Source organism: Harpegnathos saltator, unplaced genomic scaffold, assembly GCF_003227715.2.
Source record: "Harpegnathos saltator strain DR-91 unplaced genomic scaffold, Hsal_v8.6 scaffold12, whole genome shotgun sequence".
Classification (NCBI taxonomy): domain Eukaryota; kingdom Metazoa; phylum Arthropoda; class Insecta; order Hymenoptera; family Formicidae; genus Harpegnathos; species Harpegnathos saltator.
In genome coordinates, this window is record NW_020229895.1 from 968,633 (window position 1) to 994,607 (window position 25,975).

At 47.2% G+C, this 25,975-nt stretch overlaps 3 protein-coding genes across 5 annotated transcripts in view; 1 reads left to right on the top strand and 2 right to left on the bottom strand.

Annotated features, from left to right (window-relative positions):
- The window catches only part of Cow (Proteoglycan Cow), a 124,961-nt gene extending 104,563 nt beyond the window's left edge, over positions 1 to 20,398 (bottom strand). Inside the window, exon 1 of one of the 2 annotated variants that reach the window (XM_025305371.1) lies at positions 20,192 to 20,398. In XM_025305371.1, coding sequence (XP_025161156.1) covers positions 20,192 to 20,293 — 102 coding nt within the window. In that variant the 5' untranslated portion in view covers positions 20,294 to 20,398. The remainder of the gene's footprint in view (positions 1 to 20,191) is intronic. The other variant, XM_011139670.3, reaches the window with a different exon arrangement.
- A 1,796-nt stretch (positions 20,399 to 22,194) lies between these two features.
- LOC105182325 (peptidylprolyl isomerase domain and WD repeat-containing protein 1) lies at positions 22,195 to 25,818 on the bottom strand. Of its 2 annotated transcripts, XM_011139668.3 has the most exons (8): positions 25,580 to 25,818; positions 25,347 to 25,449; positions 25,061 to 25,257; positions 24,763 to 24,956; positions 24,346 to 24,683; positions 24,056 to 24,245; positions 23,376 to 23,951; positions 22,195 to 23,183 (listed from the first exon to the last, which is right to left on the bottom strand). In XM_011139668.3, the coding sequence occupies exons 1-8, from the start codon at positions 25,674 to 25,676 to the stop codon at positions 23,040 to 23,042; spliced, it is 1,839 nt and encodes a 612-aa protein (XP_011137970.1). In that variant the 5' UTR covers positions 25,677 to 25,818; the 3' UTR covers positions 22,195 to 23,039. The 2 variants fall into 2 exon arrangements, with proteins under 2 accessions (XP_011137970.1, XP_011137971.1); XM_011139669.3 differs by lacking the exon at positions 25,580 to 25,818 and having other exon boundaries at positions 25,334 to 25,449.
- On the top strand, positions 22,351 to 22,946 carry LOC105182324 (mitochondrial pyruvate carrier 2). The gene is made up of 3 exons (XM_011139667.3): positions 22,351 to 22,455; positions 22,604 to 22,745; positions 22,826 to 22,946. The coding sequence occupies exons 1-3, from the start codon at positions 22,356 to 22,358 to the stop codon at positions 22,944 to 22,946; spliced, it is 363 nt and encodes a 120-aa protein (XP_011137969.1). The 5' UTR covers positions 22,351 to 22,355.
- Positions 25,819 to 25,975: the final 157 nt, after the last annotated feature.

Below are 25,975 nucleotides of genomic sequence, written 5' to 3' on the forward strand. Positions count from 1 at the left end.
ATTTTCGATATCGGCGAACGCGAGAGAGAGAGAGAGAGAGAGAGAGAGAGAGAGAGAGAGAGAGAGAGAGAGAGAGAGAGAGAGAGAGAGAGAGAGAGAGAGAGAGAGAGAGAGAGAGAGAGAGCGCTAAGAGCTCCGCCGCGCAGCGACTATTTTGGCTTTCGCAAGTTTCACGACGAACACATCGCCGGATGGAATTTCATCCACTGTCCGACTGGCGACTCGCGGGATACACACAGAGAGAGAGAGAGAGAGAGAGAGAGAGAGAGAGAGAGAGAGAGAGAGAGAGAGAGAGAGAGATGGTCAAATGGGAATCAACGAAGCAAACGGGCGCGCGCAAACATGTCATCAACGACGAAATTTCCGGCGCCGCGGGGCGCGGACACGCTGTAAGTAGTACGTTTTAATTTCTTCGCAGCGTCGGCAGTATTTTCTGTTTACGCCGACTGCTTCTACGGCTGCGACGTGTGCGGTAAAATCGATACGTTCATGCCACTCCCTGGCAAAATACGAGCAGGGAATTTTCCTCAGCGCGATGCCGACGCCGACGACGACGACGACGACGACGACGACGACGACGACGACGACGACGACGACGACGACGACACGTTGCGTTTACGCGACCGCGTTAAATGCAATCTGCCACCGATAACGTGTAATACCTGCTGGCCGCGCAGCGAGGCTGAGGACTCGTCGCGTCTGTCGTGGGAGATCTCAAGTTGGCGAACGCGCATACGTGCGAGCGTGCCTCGCGGTGAAATGGCACTCGCTGCACTAGGAAAAAAAAATTCGTATCTCTAACAAAACTGTTTAGTTGGGGCATTTTTTAATAGCAACCAAATATCTTGTTTTATATAACAAAATATTCAGTTGTCTCAACTGAATATATTTTTCTGCTCTGTTCTCTGGACCAAATGATTTTGTTCTTAGATTTCACATATAAAAATTAAGCATTTCAGCATTATTTTATCCATAAAAATTACATGACAACGAAATATTATTTTACATAAACTAAAATAATGCCGAATGGATACTACATATTTTGTCTTTCAGTGTACTAAAATTTACATTTTATGTATTAAGAAAAAATTATAGTATTTTTAACAAAACTCATACAGTTCAAGCTTTATGGTTGCTATAACAAAAGTATCGCGTTATACGAACAAACCGTAATCAAACCGTAATCAAACAAGATATTTGTTTACAGGAATTAAACAGGAATTTGTTGGGCATATTTTAACCAAATTGTTTTGTTGTTACAACAAATTTTGGTTCACGCGACAATACATTTTTCCTAGTGTGCTTCTGCCGTTGCCTGCCGTCGCGATGTTATGTAATGTCGCGTCCTTCCAGCCGCATCTTTTCACGCCTTCAGTCATCAGGACGAACGAGGACGACGCGTGGCTCGGAGGAGGCAAGTAGGCTACGGACGATGCTTGCAATCACGACACCGAGCGATTTTGCGACCCTTCCGATTCCTGCGAATCCCGTAATTACCGCCGCGAGATACACATTTACCGCGTGTATCCGCGCTGAGCGCGAATAATACTGACTCTTGCCGTTCTCCGACGTATATTTTCTCGCTTTGTAGCTCATGCGCCGCTCTCGTATGAGAAATTAATAATCCTAATGATCTCGCTCGTGTTTCTGCCCGCGCGACACCTTTGCCACTTTTCCTCCTGCGCGCTTACGAGCGACAGGCTGAATGGCGGATCGTTCAGCGATTCGTAGAGCGAACGTGTGTATTATACGTGTCGGGGTCGCTTCGAGTGGAAATTGAGCAACGGGGCCGGCCGATCCGCTGATTTGAAAGTCGTGTCGAATTATTAATTGGCGAACGGGGCTCGCGGCGAAATGTCGATCGTGTGCGAAAACAAACACGTAAGATCTTTCAGCTTGGCGCGATTCGTCGCAATTGGACGGGCAAGGTTTGCTCGGATTTGGAGCGTATGCGTTATTGATCCGGTCGCGAGTATATAGGGCGTCCTCTTTGACACACGGCTTCGCGAGTGAAACAACGTCGCTCTCGCATTTAACATACACGACACACACGTGTGTGTGTGTGTGTGTGTGTGTGTGTGTATATAGCGCAAAAACATTATCATCCGCGAAAACATTACGGCCGGACGAAAAGATTGAAACAAATGATCGTCGCTTTGTCGGAAACGCCGAGCAAAATGCGTCCACTAAAAAGGCATTTGCCGCTCGTCTGTCCATTTATACGCGTAGAAGGTAACGCAAATGTTCGACCTATTTTTCCTTATGTTTCTTTACGCCCCATCGCACGCCTGCGTAATCTACTTCAACAGCAACAACACGATCGGGCGATGCATGTGTGTATGCGACGTATGTATGACCGGCGAACGCATCGTTCGCTGCTTCAATTAGCCGATAGCATCGATAATATTTTATTGACTAATGTAAAATGAAATAAAATAAAATAATGACGTATCCGCATCGGAGCTTTTATCTCCAAGTGGATCGCAATCGTCGGAATGACAAATATATCTGTTTGGTTTGCGCGATATTCATTGGTCCTGTGTGTTTCGCTTAATTTGCAAATTCAAGATAAACCTCGCTACTCATATTGTCGATATTGAAACAAATATATCCGATATTCCTGTTAGGAGCACGTAGCGCCGCCATTTTTATTCGGCGGAAAAAGAAGATTAACGCCTGGCTGTGACGAAATGCGCCTCTTCTAAGTTGAAATAATGAATAATGATATCCACATAGGTGGACGGACGAGAGAAGAGTCCTCTCAAAACTGCCAACCGTCTGTCAAAATACCAGCTTTACTTTCCTTAACCACGGGATCAAACGCTGTTTGTCAAGCACTCTCTTAAGACCGCACGGGATCGTGAATCTTTGTTTGCCGTAGCGCGGTATTAACTCTGCTCGGGGAATATCAATTTATGATGCACCAACGACGGAATTAAATTGCCTGCGAAGGAAGTGATTGGTTGCTTCGTTTTATCCGCGAGGTATTCCACACGCAGGTGTGACCTTTTTACATCCGGCGCGAAATTGCCATAAACAACATCCGTGCGCGTTACCGTGTGTAAATTCACGTTGCGCGATACACAGCGGAAAGTGTTTTTCTCCGATTTTCCCGAGGAACAGAAATGTCACGATCTCTCCGGACGATACAAAGACGAGAGGGAGAGAGGAGGACTGTCGCAATTGCGCGTCACGTAGCGAGCGCGCGTCCTGCAATTCGCATTCGTCGTCAGTCACGCGCCGCGCCGCGGCAGATCGCCGGCTGTCACGATAAAATTCTATAGCGCTCGTCATCCTCGATCGCTCACGGCCATAATTAGTGCCAATTAGCCGCAATTTCCACGCGAGGGCGCGGGCCGTTGCAGCGGTACGATTAATGGAAACCGGCGGCGCGGCGCGGCTCGACGCGGCTCGACGCGACTCGGCGATTGTCGTCGCGGCGAATTTCGGCGTCGACACAACGGCTGTCCGATGCGGCGCAAGAATTACGGGTAAACGGCGAAAACGGCGTCCGTTTTGTCGCGAGAGACAAACGGCCGGGCGGAAAAGCGCGAGCGCGCGCGCGATGTGTCGAGATTGCGCCGAGCGCGTTCGCTTTTACAACGACGACATTGCCGTTTATCGCGATATAAATCGAGCACCGCGCCTCGCGCTGAGCCTCCCACGCGATCGATAACGCGCGCGTAATGAGATTACGACACACATACTCACACACGCCGTTACAAGACGACAAAGTGTGATTCGCGACCCCGTGCGCGCCGGTTTTCCGGCGCGTTATCGCGAACCTGATGCGACGTATATTCGCGGGAAAAGACGAGAGAAGATATCGCGCGTCTCGCACGACATCGGGCCTGATTCACGTATAACGATGCAACCGTCCCGGGGTCCCGTTTAAGGGGACTGGAGGGTCAGATTACCGAAAAATCGTGCTTGTTTTTGACAATATTTTGCGATGAACTGAATAAATGAATGCAGGAATGAAAATTTTAGGTATATTTATACAACATGTGAAGGGTAGAAAAATTTTGTTTATTAACAAATACTCATATAAATATACGTCCACTTAAATTTGAAACGAGTTTTTCTCGAAATTTTATTGTTCAACTTTTTGCAGTGATTTCTCCGAAACTGAGCTTCGTGTCGATTTGGAATTTTGAAGCAATAATATTTGTTCAGCTGGCTCTCAAGTTAACCAAGGACAACTCCGTCAAAATATTTCGTTTCGAGATATTAATTTTTTTTATTGTAAAAGAACTGAAAAATTTCAATTTTTTCCTAATAATAGCTGTCATTTTGTTAATCTTGTTCCATTCTTTTTTTGTAGTGGTGGTTCACCGGATAATGATAAGCCTCCTCAAGATTTCTAACTAAAATTCACTCTGATCGGACCACCGAGAGCCGAGATATTACTGCAGAAACGACAACTTTGAAAAAAAAAAAAAAAAAAGGAGAGCATATTTCAGCTATATATATCGTATATTTGTATGAGTATTTGTTAATAAACAAAATTTTCCTACTCTTCATATGTTGTATAAATATAGCTAAAATTTTCATTCTTGCACATTTGTTCAGTTCGTCACAAAATATTATCAAGAACAAGCACAATTTTTCAGCAATCTGACCCTTCAGTCCTCTCAATGGCGCACTGCGAAATCGTGGCGCGACGAGCGAAAGAAGTAAATCCCGCGACGCGCATAATGAGACGAATTGCTTTGCATCCGTTACGACGAAGAAGCTACAAAAACGATGCCACCGATGACGGGCTCTCGTTCGTCAGCCGTGACCCGTTTGCGAGACACAAATCGTCGCAGTGCGAGTCACAAACACACATGTCGTTAGCCGCGTAGAAAAGCGCGAAGCTGTCGAAATCACATCTTGACGTGCCTCCCTCCTTTGTCGTTCGGCGGTATACACATCGAACGAGATAAAAACTGCGACGACAGCGTCTCGTATGACGTCGTAAAAATGTCCGAACACCTCGAGAATGTTCGCCACGCCACTTGAGCGGCGGACGGCATTATTTCTCGCGAACACACAAACATCCCCGCGCTAAAAATGAGGCGAGGATACGCCTCATAGACATCGGACGGCGATATCTTCCCCCGGCGAGAGACGCCGAAAAGGAAGAGAGGAAATCGCGCGTATCGCGACCTATATTCCCGCCTTTTGTGTTTGCACGGTGCAAAGAATACCGCGCGGCGCTTGCGTATGCGAGTGCACGCGGCACGCGTGTGTATGTATACGTGTGAATTTATTTTACCTGCTGAATTTATTTTACGCTTGTAGAGAGAGAGAGAGAGAGAGACCAGCGCACGGCTCGTAGACATCTTACTTTCGCCGGGGGAAAAAAAATGCTTCGCCAGCCGCGAATACGCGGCGGTCTCGCGGGAGAATATCGAGAACGGCATCGCCGTCGAAGGCAGCCGTCGCTGAAGCTCTCCTGGAGCAACACACACAGTAGGCGGGACACACAGGGTGCTCTCGACGAAACTGAGGGAGCTCGAGGGGAATACGCGGAAAGTTGATTCTTGTCCGAAAGTTATCAGGCGAAGGGGAAAACCGTGAAAGATCGGCTGTCTCGCTGATCTCGCGGGGCGTTGCGTGGCTTGTCTCTCCCGGCCGCGTTAGACGATTTCCTCGTAGCGAGGAGAAAAAACGTATTCTCTCGTCTCGGCGAGTATCGAGTCGAGGTCGGGGGAGCGAGTCAGTCAGCGACGTAACAACGTCGAGACGAATGGAACGAACGCGCGGAGACCTAGCGGGCGTACGTAAATCGAGTCTTCTGCTTTTGTAGTATTTTACACCACGGCGGAATTCCATTATACATGCGTCGCGGACAGAGGAGAGAGAGAGAGGGAGAGAAAAAGGAACGGCGCTCGCTCCGCGGCGCGGTGTCGCCATATGTCGCCGCACACGCAAGATTTTTAATAAAAGCTTCCCGTTGTAACTGTAAGGAAATTCCCCGCGACGCGATCCCGCTCCTGAGTATTCATCGTTTGAATTTCAAAGTGCTCATTGGCTTATATTGTCACCGCGCCGCGCATTCTGCGGCGCGCGACCCATTCTGCGTATGCTGATTCGCGGACTTTTATTAGTCTAATATGTAAGTCGCGCGCGCCGGTAAGCCGCGCAAACCGCGAGCTGGAAATCAGACGGCACACGATATTTAACGCGAAATAGACGGCGGGAGAATAGCGGGACGTTACACGCGCAGCCAACGTTTTCTCTTTCACCATTTATTTGCGAGCAACGTCCGTTCGCCCGCTCGCCCGCCAGCGCCGCCGGGCTTCCCTCCGGGCAAAATTGTTGTTTTTGCAGTATTATTGTTTAAACAAAATACCCTCCCCCATGCTGCGGAGCGTTATGTAACAACGTATCCAAATTAAATTCGGCTGTGTTTACGCGAGCGCGTATCTCGCGAGAGCAGGCGAGAGCGACTCAAAATACAATTCCTTGCGTCGCGAATAAATAGAATATAGGACGGGTGGTAATGTGATTAATTAATTAGATGCGATGCAATGTGTGTAGCAGCGTCGCGTTTCGCGGGGAATGTTCCCTGAAATTTCAGTTACGTGCATGTAACTCGCGTATCACCGCTCTCCGTGCAGACACTTATTCCTCGAAGCTACCCGCGACGCGAGAGGAGAGAATGAGTGAGAGAGAACGAGGGGGAGGAGGAGGAGGAGGAGAGGCCACATCGAAGTTACTTTTTACACCAACGTAAAACCTTTTTTTTACGATGCGGGATATATTGTCCACGGGCAGAGAAGAAGGCAGTGCGGTAATAAAAACTATTTGCGCATTATGACAACACGTCTGTAAATATGGCCGCATCGCGTTCTAACGTTCGGTGGGTATAAAGTATGCAGTTTTCAGCGCACCGCGGGTTCGTTCAGCCGATAAAGATTTCCATTAGTTATTGATCAGAGCCGGAGCAAAAGGAATTCAGTGTTTCGCGTGTTCCCGAGAACGATCGTAAATTTATCGCAAACGTGATACGCCAACAGTAAGACGCGCAAAAGCTCTGATATTCCACCGTTACCGTGAAATTTACAGACAAATTTACGGCGATATTTGCGCGGAGCGCCGACTATCGACGATAAAGCGCAAGTAAATACGAAATTGGCACATTTGAGGAAAGAAACAGAAAGAGAGACAAACGAAATCGGTAGCGAGCGATTTTCGAAAACAGCGCCGCATTACGATACCATGATAGCATTATTATGAACTCTTGTTATTAGCGGCCGCTGTACGTAATCATTTCGGAACCAAGCGAAGACGGGGAGAGGGGGAGGGGGAGGGGAGAGAAGAGACATTTTTAATCAGCCAATTTAGCAGAGCACACATTGCGCTCTACTAATTAGCAGGAGAGCTAACAGTCGCAAACACGCGCGCACGATTTCAATCCAAAAATCTGCCCAAACACGGCCTGACCCCTGAGCAACAATGTCCCTCCCTCCTCTCCGAGAAAAGTGTTGCGTTAATGTTGCCGAAAATGGAGGAACACGTGAAATATCGCGCCGGGGGAAACGCAGCACCCCGTTGTTCACGTCTCGTCGAGCGACTCGAAAAAGTCACTTTGCGCGCGCGGCATGCCGACGCGCGCGTATCTCCCTTCCGCCGATAAAATACGTCGGTCCTGACCGCGCAATTTATCGCGAAATACGAGCGTCTGATTCTCTGACTGAAGCGACACGATACGTGACCCACATACGGGACGAGCGAAGTCTACAATTGGCGTCGAACGACCGTGTTCAGCGCTAAATGCACCATCAAAATACGGATCTGGACGCGACTAATTCGGCCAAGCGTTTCAATTGCGCCCTGACAGTCACGAACGATCCCGCGCGCACCAAACCTCCCGCTGAAATCTCCAATGAGAGCCCGGGACGAACGACGTCGTCGTCGCCCGCGCCGAGGAGCATTAAAACAAAATCTATTTTCGCGCCGCTGTTTGCAGTGGCGATAAAAAAATGTACAGGACGCGTCGCGACAGGGTGGGATGCCTAACGGGAAGGAAAAGCTGAAAGTTTCGGAGGCACGTACCGTCGCCATCGGTCTGCAGGGATGAAAGCAGGAAGCGTGGAACGGACGAGGGAGGGAAAAGAACCCGGACCCTCTGGCGAATCGGCGGAGAGGCCAGAGGAAAAAGAGAGGAGGAAGAGGGTGAGAGAGCAGAATGAAGAGACCTAACCCAACAGGGGCAGTAGTAGTAAGAGTAGTAGTAGTAGTAGTAGTAGTAGAGCAGCAGCGGCAGTAGTAGTAGTAGTAGTAGTAGTAGCAGTGGTAGTAGTCGTCCTCGTTGTCGTCGGTCGCCGTCGAAGCGAATGCGTCCGATGAAAAAGTCGTTCGTGGCGCCCGCCAGTCTGGCCAATATTTTACTATCCAACGCCGTCCCGGTTCCGCCCGTTCTTCCAGTCCCGTTGCCCTCCTCACCCTCTCCCACTTCTCCTACTCTTCTTCTTCTTCTTCTTCTTCTTCTTCTTCCTCTTCTTCCTTGCGCCAACATTATCCGCTGCTTCCTCCTCATTGGGCAAAGCAAGAAGAACGAGACGAAGGACGAGGAGCAAGAGGGGATGATGGTGAAGGAGCAGAGACGCAGGAGTGAGAGGAACAAGGGGAAAGAAGAGAGAGACAGAGAGAGAAAGAGAGATACAAATGCGCCGAGGGGTGACGGCAAGAATTGGGGTCCGCGGCCTCCGATGAATACGTTCCGCGATCTTTGACTCGCGACCGCGCGCGGAACTCCGGGGAAACCAGATGATCCGCGCGCGCGCGCGCGATAAAAGCAAACTTTTCCGCAAGTTGTCGCCGTTCTAATCTCGACACGAGACGACGGGAGATACGGCACGAGAAAGCGACGACGGAAATGTCGTCGCGGCGCCTTGCGCTCAGAGTACAAGCAATGCGGAGAAATAGATTTCTGTCGCGTCTGGTGAGATCGGAACTTGGCGGACGCGGAAACGCGACTCGACGTGTCCCGCGGATCTCGCGGATAAAAAATCGGGCGCGCACGCGGCACGTATTAATGGCGCGTTATCGCCGTTATCGCCCTGCGATTGTTTCTCGCGAGACGAGCTCGTTTTAGTTTTTTTTTTTTACGGTACGGGAAAGTTGTCGCGCGCACGATAAGAAACGCGTATCGCTCATCCTCAGCGGTGTGCAGTGATTTTCTCGACGGCAGATCGACGCAGTCGTCTACGCAGCAAAAGCGGATCTCTTAATTTACGTGAATGAACTCTTCAACAGGCTTCTTAGCTTAAATATCGAGGTATCAATAGCCCCGGAATTACAAGCGTTCGGACCTGAAAAACTCTGCGAGTTAATTCTTTGAAATCCGATACCGCAATGAAATCTTACCGCTCGCTAATTTCAGGCGGATTTCGCTTGTTCAGAATTTTCGTCAATTACAGAGGGATCATTCGCGCGAGACGCGAATAATTTGCGATAGATAATGGCACGAGACGCTCCTCCGAGGGATAATTGACTCATCGCTCGGAAAGGAAAAGGAAAAAAACATCTTTCGTTGAAATTAACGTGAGCATTTCTGAAAGCTGCAGCGGGTATTCGCGAGCGGATACGTACTTAAAAGTTGGCGCAAGCGAACCCGGAGGTAGAGCGCGACCGTCTCGGGATAATAAGATTTACAATGCACAATGCTCCGTACGCCGCTTTACCCGGAGTTTATATGTCAGTCATTGTTAATTACGAGCAGTTAATTAAGAACACGGATAATGTCACGGCGCGGCAGCCAGAAATCTCGCGGCTCTTTTCAGCCACTCACGCCGCGCGTTTACGAGCAGATAAGATCCCCCCCCCTCCCCTCGCGGAGGCACGCGAAGCGCCGCGCCGCCGGCGAGAATCGCAGATTTATTCGCGAATCGCAACTTGGGCCGCTGTTTCGGGAATCAATTATACGGGGCGACGGGGCAACCGCGACGGTTAGACAACGAGCTGGTCGATCGAGTCACGACTCCGTGAAACTTCCCTTATTTCGCGCGATCCGATTGTGGCACATGCTGCCGGAATTCCGGAAAGTCATCTTTGCTCTCTCCATCGAACTGAAAGAGGGGAACACACTTTCTCCGCGCACGGGGGAAGTTCCAAGGAAACGGCGCTGATTCCGCAGCATACGAGATTACAACGACCGGAACAAAACTTCCTCGCAGTTTCCCGATCGTTCTGCGGAATCAGAACTGCAAGGTAGATCCCAGGAGATGATAACGAGCGCACCGCGGCGTAGCCTTTGGGATTAATTTTACAATCGGCTACGCGGTTACTTTACCACGCCACGGGTCTCGCACGAGTTATCCCGATCGTGCATCACAAAAGTTGAGAGTCGGAGCGCTCGCCGGAGGAAATATTTTGAAATTGCTCCTTTCCGGAAGACGAGAGAGAGAGAGAGAGAGAGAGAGAGAGAGAGAGAGAGAGAGAGGGAGAGAGAGAGAGAGAGAGAGAGAGACTGGGACTGGGAGCGGAAATGTGGTCGAAGCGGTATACTGATGATGTTTGCACACGCATCTACAATTATGTGGTTCAGGTAGCTGCACTTTCCGAAGGCTTACTCCTCGGCGACGAGTCGTGATTTTTTTTTAAATATCACGTGAAAAAATTATCCAGTTTCTAATTATACGATGAATATTTCCCGAATATAAAAAAAAAAAATGTAATGTTACATCGAGAGCGGTCCTTTAAATTCGACGAAAATTCATAGGCTTAACGCAGCGAGACGAAAATTCCGACCAGGTGTGATCGACGAACATGCGCGTCAGGTAAGCCGTTTATTTCGAGCGCGCTATAAAAATGCAGTGATAAAAAAAAATGGCTTGTACTTCTTGACGAGATAGCGGTGTAAATCGAGGCGCCGCGCTGCGTCGATTTGGCGAAATTTTCCAAAGCGGGTTTACAACGCTCTCAAAATAAACGGCTCAATCAACGCGATGCGGATCATCTAGGTCGAGCCGGAGAAAAGTAGGGTATAACTCCGAGAAACGCGAAATAGATGTGCAAACAGCCAATACGGTTAACCCCTTAAGCCGGTAATCGATATTCCCAGCGATCGATGCGCGCTCTTATTCGGCCGTGGCTCTACGACGACGGGGAAGCCGCGTTTGGAAAATTGGAAAACTATCGGTTGCCTGACGGGGCGAATCACTACGAAGACAAAGGGCCGATGAAACTTCGGCTACGGGAATGCCTTTGCCAATTTAAGGGTTGTCAGCCTGCTGAAGGACGGCGGCAAATAAAATCAGATGTGCACCTGACACTTGGAAATTTCGCGTGCGGCGCGAAACGAGAACCCCTCACTTTATGAACTTTCTAACATGCTTCGACGCATATCTTTATGAAATGCAGCGAGTTTCAGGGCGCGACAGCGGCCGCGGCGCCCTTTCATTTGAAAGCCGACTGCGGCGGCGAAGGGGAGAAAACTTTCCGCGGCGTCTTCGACGGGACCGCCGACCGGTTGATCGAATCGACCGGTCGATCAGGGATACGGTTGTATCGGAAATCGCGAGTTCGAGATAGCAATAATAGCAACGATTGCAACACACATATTGCATATATATATATATATACACACAGAAGGAAGGAGTTTCTATAGAATCTCACGAGTACACTCCAAGCGTCATCAGATATAGCTGCAATTTCAAATATTTAGGCCAAAGAAAAATAACGCATGACGCAATGAGAAAGTCTCTTCGCAGCTGAAGCCGAAGAAATTGATAATTACGCGATACCGCGCAGGAATCATGAGTAAATGATGATCATCGTGAAGAATGACGAAGGCCTTCTGAATCATCAGACTACCCACGCAATAAGAAACGTGAAAGCATCTCGTGGCATGTGTTAGCGCGATGATCACACGCAGTCTTCGTCGGGATAATGGATTTCGGAAAAATTTATCTCGTGGGAAGACGCGCGCGGGTCTGAAGGTAACGATATGTAAAAGTATCACAAAGGTCGTTCCTCGGAATCTCTTCTACATAATGTACAGGTCCAAAAGTGGAGATGTATGAGACGCAGGTCTGCCTAGGAGTAAGGAGACGGAATGATATCTTGGAGCTCTCCCTCAAGTGGCAAACTAAATCTTCCCACACACGCGAGATAATCTCATTCTATGTATATATATATGCAACTGAAAAACAGAGAAAGAATCGTCAGAAATATTCAAGATTCGCGGACCGATTTAAAATATGCGAGATGCTCGATTACGCGAAAATACCAGAGCCGAGAGACGATAGAAATCGCGATTCCGAGTCTTTTAAAGCACAAGAGAGAGAGAGAGAGAGAGAGAGAGAGAGAGAGACTCAAGAGAAAGACGCAAGAACGCAATAATTTAAATCTAAAATTGCACGATTCAAATAAGTAGATTTAACGACAGCTGTACCATTCGCAGACGATACTTGCCAGCGGCAAGTATTACGCGTGACTACTCCGCGCGGTGAAAGCGGTGCGCGTTCAATTGGATCTCATCGTAAATATTTCTCTCAAATTTATGCCGTTTTCCGCGACTCAATTAAACCGTCAGCGTGACCACAGAGCGAAGACCGCGCGCATTCCCCGTCCCCGTAATATCGCACTCGAGATTAAAAATGGCCGCGTACGGCGCGCACCTGGCGTGCTTCTCTGCAGCCATAAACAATAAACTCGCGAAGGTATCGTTGAGCACGATCGTAAGGCGAATGGATGTGACACGGCGAGAGTTGGCAAATGTTGCCAGAGGTGTCAGTCGACATTCCCGACATTCCTACCACCTGCCGCGTTCGCGGCGATTTGCTTCATCTGTCTTTGCTGCAGTGCACCAGTATGCAACGACGGTATTCCATAATCCGTGATTCCCCGCGACTAACAAGATGCCGCCTGCGACTCGACGGCATTTGCAAAGAGAGCATAGAAAAAGCTCCAACGAATAAAGATGAGCGTGTTTATGGGACTCCTCGCTAATTAAAGAATGTCTGAGGAGGCAGGCACCGACGCCGTTCGCGATGAACACTCGATGTGAAAGTGGAATTAGAATCAAGCTATTGCATCTCGCGCTGAATAAACAATGAGAACACGAGACCCCGCGTCCGTCGTCTCCTTTGAGACAATATCGTTTGCTCTCGAGACTGTAAAATTAATTATACACCTGCAGCGTGTGTGCCGATAGAAAACGGGCCATAAAGTATAAAGTGGCCACGTGACGTCGTAAAGCCGACAATGCGAATTTTCTTGAGAGTTCTTCTCCCTGTGAGATTGCGTCGCCAATACTAAAGATGAGATAAAGATGAGATTATACCGGCGGGCTAATCGCATAGTCCAGGCGAAGGGAAGTAATTTTCAAGATGAATAAGGGGAATTTTCGAGAAATGTTGCAATTCGCGTATACTTTGTGGGCAGAATTCGCGCGGTCTCATACCTTCTTTTCACAAGAGGAGAAGTCGCGGGCTTGCAAATGATATTTGCGCGAACACCTTGCGTTAATTCATTGCCGAGTAATCGCTGATACTACTTGAACGGCTACAGCCGCTACATTTGCGTCGAAAATATTCCACCGATATTCGCTTCAGTAGCCGAACTTGCGCTTCAGTAAATATCTATGGAAAAACAACGAAGACGGGGAAACTCGCCAGGTAGTAGTTTCTACACCGCGGTAACTGTCGTTCGAGGCCGAGAAGTTCGGCGAGTTCCGCGCGAGAGGGTGGGCGGCAAACTCCTCAACTTCAATCTAACGGAATTTGCAGCCAAGATTAGCCCGATGTGCGCGTTCGATCGCGAAATTATAGATACCGAACAAAGAATACGTTCTACCCGCGCACTTGCCGGATGAGCACCACGTACGGAAACGACCGGCTAACTTTGAACATCGACGGTGCTCCGCGCGATTAAGTACGAGATGAGAAGTAACGCCAAAATTGAAGTAACGTCCGCAGTGTAACGTCGCGGCCAATGACACACAGAGATCCGAGGGAAACGCTTACGGTGAAAAAAGCGAATCGGCTAGATGCTTCTACCTTTTAACTGCCATCAGCAGCCGTTCAAGTAGTATCAGCGATTACTCGGCAATGAATTAACGCAAGGTGTTCGCGCAAATATCATTTGCAAGCCCGCGACTTCTCTTATGAAAAGGAGGTATGAGACCGTACGAATTCTGCCCACAGAGTATACGCGAATTGCAACATTTCTCGAAAATTATCCCCTTATTCATCTTGAAAATTTCTTCCCTTCGCCTTCGCTCGTCATGGTCTTCGAACACGAGGGGCTGAACTCCGGGGGGAGGTTCAGGTTTGGGCGCAACGTTCCGTGTCGACGCGGCGACGAGTCGTAACAATCCGTTAATTTACAGTGTTAACCGCTGGCCCACGGAACGGGAAAAATCGCCGCAAATTTACGCGCGTCCGCTCGCGTTTCGCGCTACGATATTCATCGCGGAAAAAAAGAGCTATCCCGCGATCGAAAATCGCGGCTTCGCGTCGAAAATTGGCCGGCGCGCAATGTTTAATCGCGGAGAACTGTCAACGCGCGGCGCGCGGTGAAAAGTACACGCTACAAACAACTGCATTGTACAATCGACATCGTCGCGGCTAGCGTGTGTATATAAAAAACATTTAAATCTCCGACAGTAGTCTCTCGGCAAAATAAATTCTTTTGTTTCGCCCGTGGCACGTCAACCGAGTTCTCGAACGCGGCTCGTATCGATAGGCGCATCCATCGATCGTGCTCGGAGAGAGAGAGAGAGAGAGAGAGAGAGAGAGGGAGAGAGAGAGAGAGAGAGAGAGAGAGAGAGAGAGAGAGAGAGAGAGAGAGAGGGAGAGAGAGAGAGAGAGAGACCTACGCGATGTGCATGCTGCGTGATTTATGCGATTGTATGATTTATACCGTATACATCGCGCGTTCTAAGACATAATTCTGGGCACAAACAGTTCGTGCGCGATATGATAAATAACGATATGTATTTCCATGTAAATTTAATTTAATCTGACGTTTCAGCATCGGTGAGTTCCCATCGACCCGCCGATACGAGAGAGGAAGAGAGGGAGAGAAAGAGAGAACGCGCATGCACATCGAATTGAACGCGTAATACCTCTTACTCGTCATAAAAGAAAAAGTTTCTATCTCGTCCCGCGCTGGTTTATAACGACGATAACGATACAGGAGAAACAATAAAGGAAATGTTCCATAACAATATCGTATTTGAATTCTAGCGAATTTTCGCGGAAAAATGAAGAATGGTATATCGCGGGAGAGTTTACCTCAAATTTATCGTAAAACTTTCTCACAACTTTCTGTCCCGCCCCTCTTCTAACAGTTCTCGCTTGACGATAGAAAAAGAGAAAGAGAGATAGAGAGAGAGAGAGAGAGAGAGAGAGAGAGATGGGGGGGGGGAGAGAGAGCAAAGCGCGGGAAGTCGATGCGTGCGAGCTACGTGCCGCGAACTATGCGCAAATTGTGAAATTTCTCGGAAATTATCGGGCTCCAAAATTTTAAGCCACGCGTATCATGTGTTATCCGCGTGTTACCGCACGCCGGCGGCGAAGGGAAAGGAACGCAATCGAGCGAGATGAAGCGCGTGGCGGAATGCAAATCTCGATTAAACTACGTCGCGTCGAACGGCCCGTATTTTCGTCGCGCGCCGCGCTCGGCGCTCAAACGTGGGCTGTCTGATTCCCACGTCATGTTGACGTTGAATGGGATTTTCGTATTAGGCAAATCAAATTCAGAACGATCGGGCGACTGCGCGTTTAACGTTAAACGACGAGGAGCGAGGAAGAAAAAGAGAGAGAGAGAGAGAGAGAGAAAGAGAGAGAGAGAGAGAGAGAGAGAGAGAGAGAGAGAGAGAGAGAGAGAGAGAGAAAAGACTGCGAATTCTGCCGGGCGATAAGAAGAGAGAGGACGCGCGTCTGACAATAAAGAAAATAACACGCGACAAAGTAACCGCGATCTCCAACTTGGGACTATACTTATTACACACAGCCTACCTAGTTTACCTTCGCCGGCACTGGGTCACACACAACGCTCGCGTCTAGGATCGATAGACGGCGGGATTCTTTCGCATTACGTGCCGGTAATCGATTCGCCGGTCGTACGAACGACGGCATAGCCATAAAGACGGTCTAGCGGCGGCATACGATAACAGCCGAAGTCGATTATTGAAACTACAAATCGTGCGGATGCATAACGATGCTCCGCAATAACTGCCGCGAAGAGAGGTGCATTATTCGCACTTAGCTCGCGGGCCCGATGATTTTTATCGTTTCCTCGAGCGGTTACATTTCTTCCGCTCCCCTCCCTCCCTTCTCCCTCCGCGTCCGCGCGCGCGCGACCTCCTGCGCACAAAAGAGAGGAAGAACTGCAAGTTTTACACGGTGTCTTTCTTTCTCCCTTTTAGCAACAGCGCATTCAAACTCGCCGGCAAATAGCGACAAGTCGCTAAGAGACTCGGGATATTTACGCGAAATTATAGCGACAGTTCGCGGTAGCAGAGGACGAATGACTCTTACTCTTCTTCTTCTTCTTCTTCTTCTTCTTCTTCTTCTTGTTCTTGTTCTGCTACTACTACTCTATGGAGGTTCGTGATTTCGATTCAAGCGGTCGCTGTCTAATACCCGCGCAAAAAGCTACGAATCGTCCTCGAATTACGCGAGATTAATTTTAGACTTTCGTCGGAACCGTGAAAATCGAGTGGCGTTTAATTCTGTTGCAGCGGAATATATAACGGAATACGGTAACATTAAAATAAAAAAGAGAGAGAGAGAGAGAGAGAGAGAGAAAGAGAGGAAAATGAACCAGTTCTTATTTCCTCCAGCGTAATTTTTACGAGTTGCGAAAAATAATTATGATAATGAGTGGTAAGATGTATGCAAATGTATTTTCTACGGAGAACTTTGCAAGATTTTAGGACTTCGAAGAGACGCTTTAACCGCGCGGGGGAAATTACGAACTTTGGCATTAAAAATCTCCACAAAAACGCCTCAAAAAAAAAAAAGATATATATATATACACACATATATTTATGTACGCATCAGCAAATTAAAGTCTAAACCAGCAGGCGCGAAAACAGATAAAAATTGATTTCCTCCAATGACCCACATTCGCTTCTACATGCAAGTGTTTCGGAAATATGTTCGTCGGTCTCTCAGATCTTCCGAAACCACGAAACACGTTGCGCGTTCTCCAGCAAATTGTAGCGCATGCGGTAGCATACGCGCGTGTACACATACACACCACACACACACACACACACACACACACACGCGCGCGCGCGCATACATATGCGCGCGCGTGTGCATGACATTCTTTCTGCCAAAACTGCTAATTTATAAAAGTGGCCTTTATGCAGTAACGCACGCGTTGCCGTGATACGTGTGATTTGAGCGTAATTAACTGGCTGTCACAGAGATTAACAATAATAGAGACCGAAATCCAAATTCCTGCGTGGATGTGACTGCGGAATATATATAATCCGCGTGCTATCGCAGGCCGGCTTGAAATTAATTCCTACACGCGTGACACGCTTCGCCGCAAACGTTAATAAATCAAATGCTCTAGGCGTTTCAGAGAAGTATACACGAACGCGCGTCTCTGTCGCTCTTTTCATCCCGTTGTCCTGTAAATTCGCGCAACGACCGCGATAATGAGCCGATCCCTTTTACGTCACCGAGCGAACCTTCAACCTGGAGCTGAAATATTAATCTCACGCGCGTTCAACGCGCGCGATCGCGCGTCGTTCGCGCACACCGATCGATCGTGAATATAACGATAGAAAAGTTTAATTTCCCCGAGCTTTGTTTTCCTTTTGCATCTGCGTTTCGCCGCGGACTTGCTCGCATGTTGGCCGCGCGCGGCAGATTTACAGCGCGAGTTTCGAAACGGGTCTCGTCGGTGGTTTGCAGGTCACGCTTTTTTCCCCCCTTCCGCTTCCTCCCCTTTATTTTTAACTGCGATCTCCACGCGGATTTTGAATCAATCATGTTGTACGCGCTTGTCTCGTGTAGCAACAAACTTGCAGCAGCGGCGAGCCGCGCCGCGCTGCTATATTCCGGACCCCGCGGTGCAACCTGCCAGGAGGCACGCGAGGGAGAACCGCCAACTGAAACATCCTTCGTGCGTCGTGTTCGAAAGGGCCGCGGGCTCGAAACTCAAACTAGGTCCGTCGAAGGATCGGCGGAATTAACGAGCAGCGAGTCGCCGCGCCGCCCGTTTGCCGACCGGTTATACGCGCGAGATTCGCAAACAGGCGAAGGAAGGAAAAGGAGAAGAAAAAGGACGACGATGCTCGCGCGAACGCATTCAGATCTCTCGTCGTACGCTCGAGGATACAGGAGGATCTGGTGAAAATGCAGCGGGGGAAGAATAATAAAAAAAAAAAGAGAGAGAGAGAGAGAGATCGTTTCCGCTAACGATGTCGGCGGTAGATTCACCCGATGCGATCGCAAATGAGGGGTGTTCGAGGGGCGGCAGAAAAAGTTGTCGAATGACGATGTTTACGTCGCAGTCGACATCAACAATGCGCGGAATGCGCGACGGCCAAAGCAGCGCGCGAACGAGCGAACAAAATAAACAATTACATCAATAACCTGTATTTCAGCCGAGATCCAGTTACGTGAAAGTAAGAGTGCGGTCGCTCCGCGCGCGCGCGTGCTCGTTTCTCCGTGTATAACGACCAACGGGGATTGTAATTGCGTGTTTGCAACGTTGTAACGCGATCGCCGAAGAAGAGCCGAGAGTCTGCCGATCGATCGCGCGTATTCGCGCGCTCAAAATGCGATATCGAAGTTACGTAAGCGGAGCAACGGGCGCCTTCGCGGAGTCTCGCGGAAGGGAATGCGCTCGGCCCGAGAAATCGCGTATCGGCCGGCTTCGGGAATTCGCTCGGGAATCGAAATTATGCGTACACGCGTGATTCCGCCGACAAAGCGCGCGCACGTTGAGAGAGCGCAAAGCATGCGTAAACAGAGAGCGAATGTCTGAAAAATACGCGTTTAGGAGGTGTGCTAAACCTCGAAGAGAATCAGCTCTCTTTGTGTGTGTGTGTGTGTGTGTGTGTGTGTGTGTGTGTGTGTGTGTGTGTGTGTGTGTGTGTGTGTGTGTGTGTGTGTGTGTGTGTGTGTGTGTATGTGTGTGTGCGTGCGTGTCTTGACGTTATTTACGTTAGCGTTAACACTCTGCCGAGCTGCCCGTTTCCGCACATATTCCCTCGACATTGTGATTTTTTGTATCTTTGTATTTAAATCGACCAAGCGATTCGCGACTCTCGGATGACGCAAATAACCTATAAGCTTACTACTCACTTACCCTCTAAGGTGCGACCTTCAAAATCGAGCAGCCACGCAATCGAAGTAACGCGGATGCGTTTAAATCAATGGGGCGATTCGCATCGTCGCGCAGATAACCTATAACCTGCCCTTCAGCTTCACCCTCCGCGCACTCGGCGCACACGCGACGAATAATACGATCGCGAAATAATGCGCCGTGTATTTAAATCAATGACACGATTCACGCCGTCACACGTAAATAACCTGTAACGTGTCCTTCAAGTTCGCCCTTCCCAATTTAGCATGCACGTAGCGAACAGTACGTACCAAAATATTACGAATGAATCTCGCGATGAATCTAAAGCATGTCATCTTTATGCACTGTACGTTCGGTGTACTTACTGCACTTTGAATAAGAAAGCTCAAAATAATCCTGCTCCATAAAAGCTCGTGGCGTTCCAAGAGCCCGTTATGAAAATATCGCGAATTAGGCTTCCCGCTGACGCAACATGTATTCATCGCGTGTAATATGTAAATTCGTGTGAAACACCTTACGCGGCAATAATCCGAAGAAACCGGCTCCCTGATATTCGGAAGCTGAACGAGAGCCAACTTCAGAGCGAACGTTTCGTAACAATTTGCAACGACGAGGCGCCATTCTGCGGAGTTATATCCGCTGTTATTATTACCATTTAGCTTTTCTTTCGCCACTTTCGTCCGGCACCGAGCGTTGATACTGTGCGTACACGCAATATTACATTCAATTTCAATGTTTCCGAGCAACATCGGAGCGACGCGCGACGTACGAGCAAAGACAAAGACAAAGATACCTGTCGTCGCGTATTTGACTTCGACTAGCCGACAGGAAAAAAAAGAGCGGCTCGTACCGCGCGTCGTGCCGAAGGGCGAAAGGGACAAGCCAGACGCAGGATGTTAATGTGAAAGTTGCGACTTACCTCCTCGGCGAATTCGAAGTCCCCGTCGAACTTCCTCTTGCACTTCACCCCCGTAGCCAGGACCAGCAGCACAGTGGCCGCAAACACCCACGAGAATCGCATGGCTCCTGCTCCTCCGTCTGTCCTTTTACTCCCGAAACCGTCACTTACCACCGGAAGACGCGCGCGAGTACACCGGACGTAACGAAAAAAAAAAGAAGTCTTCGGGATGGAGGAAGGTGGTGGTGGTGGTGGTGGTGGTGGTGGTGGTGGTGGTGATGGTGGTAGTGGTGGTGTTGGCGGTGGTGACGATGGTGGTGCTGGTGGTGGTGGTGGTGGTGGTGGTGGAGGTGGAGGAGAAGGTAGGTGGTGGTAGTGGACGTAGCCGACGACAAACGCGCACGCAAAACTCAAACGCCGTAAACGCGACACTCGACACGGAGCGGAAGCGCGCAGCTCAATGGCCGAACAAGTTGTGACTGCGTGAAGTGAGGAGACGACGACGACGCCGCCGCCGCAGCCGCAGTTACACTACCGCAAGCGCGCGCGCTCTGATTGGCTGGATTCCGACGAACGACGGCACTCAGCACGGCGCGCACGGATTGGAGCGTCCGGCGGGAGTGGGGAGAGCAGTGCGCGCCAGCGGAGCACGCCGTGCGGAACACCGAAGCGAGTCGCTTTGCCGCTCGGCTGTTTTCGCCGTGATTCGTGTACTTGCTCGATCGAGTCCGACAGGGTAACGCAAGCTTCGAATTACCTAAGGCACGTCTAACATTGGATACGTTAAACTCTTTTAAGAAAATCCATTGATATGTTTTTACTATCATTATTTATCCCACATGCAATGTAATTCCAATTAGTCGGTTGTCATTTTTGCTCCTAGATATTATCCAATTATTAATCAGTAATTCGATAAGTATAATAGAAAGACGACACACGTTCACAATTACCGCACAAATTGCTTATTTTATTTTTATATTAAAGACTGCTCGACAGACGTCTCTGTATCTTGTAGATCGAAAGTCTATTTCTTTTTCTTTTTATCGATTTACTTTACGTTAATTAATGATTCGAGAACGAGCAGAGATAAAATGTTGCGGTTTGCATGAAAATTTATTCTAATTCTAAATTAAAAGCCGCTCATAGATATTTTCATACCATGCAGGTCGAAGAATCATTTTTATATCATTCTATCTTATCCTTAACTAGTAATTTAAAAATAAGTTCTAATAGAGAATTAATTTTGCAATTCATCTATTAAGTTTTTTTTGTTTTCATGAGTTTTACTAGTCAGTTAAATTTTTTTATTTGTAACCGAAACTCCTATATATCACTCTTTCACTTTTTCTTTAATTTTGACATTTTCATTTAAAGTCATTTGACTCCTCAATTATACGGGTTGTCAGGTAGCGGACTACAATAGCGGCATGGTTTTGAAAACTGCTGAGGACATTGAGAAATCTTTGCTGGTGGTATTGCTGGAGGTGGTAAAGAGTCAGGGCAACATGGTCCAGGTGTCACCGGACAACATCGGGGTGGAGGGACACAAGGTTGTCTTCGAGGTGAAGGTTCGCAAGAGAACTCCTCGATCCTCGGAGGCAATATTATACTACATGATGGTGGTGTCTGTGCTCTCGGACATTTGCTGTAATAAAACAATACTCTACCTTAAAATTACGTCAACCAATGTGCCAGGGGACGAAAAATTCCACATATAAAAATATACACTGTATCAGCTGTGACATTTTGTCGAAGTCTGAGGAAAGAAAATATTGTACGCACTACTTGTCAATGCAGCGTATCAAATGCTTCAACTCCTCCATGTCGCTCCGGCCGGGCAGCTTTCTGTTTGTGTTGCAAAACATAACGCCGCTTGTCCGTCGATATTTTGTACTTTAATGACAGTTTTACGTTAATTTACACGTTACAACACATCGAAGCCTCTCCGTGAACTCTCTGACGGATAATTTCGCCGGACAGAAAACTGTCGCGCGATGAAATTGCAGTTTAACGTAAAAAGAAAATCAGAGAAAATCGGTCGCAACGCGCGACTGTGAAACTTCATTTCAACATTCGTTCCGATACATCTTTGTTACAGACTTTACAGACCAAACGTTTTTAACCGCATTTACACGCTCGCAATGTATACTTTTTCACGATAATCGTGCACAGAATCGTCCAGACGATGACGTCGCCCGGTAATAGCAGCGCTTATCGCAGATTAATGTCGCAGATCGCCACGTTCCTGCCAGAGCGATTTCGTGCCGCGTTTCTGCATCCTGCGGGTAAGGTACCGTGATTTCGGTGTCACAATTATACATGCGAATCTTCCGAGAGAAGTGCAGACAAAGATCTTGATATTATCGAGATATTTGTGTGTTCCTGAATAATAAAAAAAAGGTAAGATTATTTTCGACCGTCTAAACACAACAGGCCCGACTACTGTATTTTTCTGGGCGCCGACGTTCAAATGGGGTCTAGTACTTGCGGGCATAGGTGATCTCAAACGACCTCCGGATACGATTTCTCTCAGTCAAACTGCGAGTTTGATGGTCTCAAGCGCAATATGGTCCAGGTGCAATACTGCTCTTGCTTCGAGTGAAAATCTCATGCTACCGCTAATTTTACAACTTGGTAAGACTCGCGCGATTTCAGGTACTCGCTGGTGATCACGCCTAAGAACTACAATCTGTTCAGCGTGAATTTGTTCGTCTGCGGCACAGGAATGTACAACTTCATCCGAGGAGCGAGATACCACATGATCGAAGACACATAAAACGTCGTGAACATCGTCAGATGGCGAGTCTCGCGATAACCGAGACCAATGTATTTTGTACAAACACCACGGTGGAATGTTTATTTTATAAAGCTACTTTACAGTCACGCTAACTATACGTATATCATCGTAAGGCTTGTCGGTTTTCGGATTCGTCTTTACTTGGCTGATATTTTGAACGACTTCCATACCCTTATGAACTCGGCCGAAAACGGTATGCTTATTGTCCAGCCATGGCTGAAAAAAAAAAATTAAAATATTCATGTATCACGCGTGCACTCTTACGCGTCTGTTTCTTGTAGTTGAACCGGGTTGCACTTTCCGCTTTCAAACGAGTATAAAACTGCGTGTTGAAGACAAAAAGGAACCAAGTCCCAGTGGTGGTACAACTACAAAGAACTTGTTCACTCATCATTTTCGTCGACTTACCGTCGGTGTCAATGTAATAAAAAACTGGCTACCATTCGTGTTCGCGCCCGCGTTGGCCATACTCAAAGTATACGGTCTGTCGTGTCTCAAGTTCGGCTTAAATTCGTCCTCGAACTCGCCTCCCCATATACTTTCGCCACCGGTACCGGTTCCAGTGGGATCGCCCGTTTGTATCATGAAACCTTTAATGACTCGATGGAATATGTGACCATTAAAGTAGCCGTTCTTCGCGTGCACGCAAAAGTTCTCAACCGTCTTAGGAACGTCCTTGCCGAAGAGATTCACGTGGATGTCGCCAAGCGCCGTGTGAATAATCGCAGTGTCGTATATTTTTTGCATGTTCGTGGTCTCAGTGGAAGATATAATATCTTCCTTCGACGGTTTCTCGTTGAAGACATCTCGGTCACATTCTTGGCTCTTTGTGTCTTCTGGTTCGCGTCTCGTGAACATGTAGAAACGATTCTTCTTGTGCGCCGTGCAAAACAACGTTGGATCCGGCCGGTTCATTTCCATCGTGGGATTTTCGGAAGCCTCCATCTCGACGGTCAACGCGGCCGTGGTCTTTCTGGCTTTTCCCTATATTCATTTTTATTCATTTATAATTCATTTAATTATTCATTTATAAATATCGATCAATGGTTCTCTCGGTGCTAAAATTACTAGAGAATTTCACCAAATACCTGGAACAATGCTAGTTGCATTGGTCGTATATTTTCTGGCTTCCCCATAATTTTAATACAACGGTTAGTATATAGATTCACCATTTTGATACCCAACATCGTCGAATACAAGATGATATAACCAGATTCGTCGAAAATGATATTTCCCAAGTTGACCTCGGTCTTGTCTAATTCCCTCTCGACCGCAAGCCTGCAATGCGTACAGCAAGGGAAGTTAATATGACGTTCATGATGTTGAAAGATACTCGATCTGATTTGACAAAAATATTATCCCATTAGAAGCACTATACCTGCGTCCAAACTCCATGTTTGGAAGTTGCAATACAGTTTTCTGCAACTCGGTAAACCTCTGGAGCGTCTCGTCAAACACTCTGTATAATTTGCCCGTTCGAAAATTAAAAACTCGGACTTTTCTGTCGCCGCTGAGCGATGCAAATCGTTTACCGTCAGGCGACACTGCTAAGCCGCACGGATAAGTTTTATTTTTAGCAAACTCGAATAAGTCGGTGTCCAGCTTGGATTCAAATGATATGCATTTGGGAAATTTGTACTCCGTTTTTGGACCTGTCCAATATTCCAATATGCCTGCTTTGTCAACAGAGATGCATGTTTCATAGGTGGGATTGTACTGTAAATAAATTATTGTATTAATTATCTTGCTTGAAGCAATAAGCTTCATTATATCATGCAATTAGTGTCTGACTTACTTTCATGATGATGACAGGTTTAGTGTGTAATTTTTCAATTACATGCAGAGGTATATTGGTACCCTGACCATCATAGATGTGTATTTTATTTGATTCTTGTGAGGAAACTGCCACAGCAGCAATTGCATCACCAGCTGAATATATCCACTCAGCACATAGTGGTACAAAGTCTAATTTTATCATATTTATCATATCTTAAACAGAAACACAATATGATGGTTAATTGAACTATCCTTATAAATACGCTAAGCCAAAAGTTACATTTGCTGTTTGGATACTCGAAAAAATCTATACTCACCAAAATTGATGACATCAAATATTTTCATAGTTTTGTCTATACTGACTGAACACATATGAACGCCATTGCAACTGGCAGATATTGATTGTATTGTCATTAAATGTGCCCGGAAATGTTTCACAAATTCTATCAGTTCCTCTTGTTTTTTCCAAAATTTGACATGTCCGTCGCAACTGGCAGTTATCACAAAGCCTGATCTGTATCAATATATTCTGTTGACAGCAACTTCTTCAGAAAAAAAGTTGTTATACATCAATGCATATTATTACTTACATAAGATACTAACTTTGTGACTAAAATATGAGTAATGACATCCCTGTGCATATAAGACTTTTCGTAGCATTCGCAGCATGGAAGATTATCTATGTACACCTGTTCATACTCTAGGACTGTGAAATTTAAGAAATATTGGCATACGTGAAAAATATGCAGATGCATGATATATAAACACACATAGATTCAATAATTTATTAACGAGAAATATAGAATGTAGAACATTATATATATATATAAATTTACCTCGTTGTTTTTTCTGTGGTGCAGCTTCTGATGGTAACGGTCCAATCCAATCATCTTCTGTGTCACTCGCTTCATGTTCCCGCTTCCTACTTGACATTATTATAATTTTATATTTTCAACTAATAATAAATTTAACCTCTATATTACTTCGTGTCAATCCTTATATATGCCGTCACGAACACAATGAGAGGTTATGATCTCTCTCACATGTTTCGCATACCCGCCGCCATGTTTATAAATCGTTCATGTAAACTACAACATTGATATGCACACATCTTTTTTAGTGGGTAACATTATACCTATTAAATCTAAATTATGTATAAAATATTATTTTTTTATCATATTAGATTATATTACAATAAAATTAAAATACATTGTCTGAATCTCAATTGCCAT

Bases quoted from the DNA above. Each gene is read 5' to 3' on its own strand.
- LOC105182324 (XM_011139667.3), top strand. From the start codon at position 22,356: ATGACGTCGCCCGGTAATAGCAGCGCTTATCGCAGATTAATGTCGCAG. The intron at 22,456-22,603 runs GTAAGGTACCGT...TAAACACAACAG, and splicing joins CGCGTTTCTGCATCCTGCGG to GCCCGACTACTGTATTTTTC. The intron at 22,746-22,825 runs GTGCAATACTGC...GCGCGATTTCAG, and splicing joins TCAAGCGCAATATGGTCCAG to GTACTCGCTGGTGATCACGC.
- LOC105182325 (XM_011139668.3), bottom strand. From the start codon at position 25,676: ATGTCAAGTAGGAAGCGGGAACATGAAGCGAGTGACACAGAAGATGAT. The intron at 25,450-25,579 runs GTAAATTTATAT...TAAATTTCACAG, and splicing joins ACCACAGAAAAAACAACGAG to TCCTAGAGTATGAACAGGTG. The intron at 24,246-24,345 runs GTATAGTGCTTC...TACGCATTGCAG, and splicing joins AACATGGAGTTTGGACGCAG to GCTTGCGGTCGAGAGGGAAT.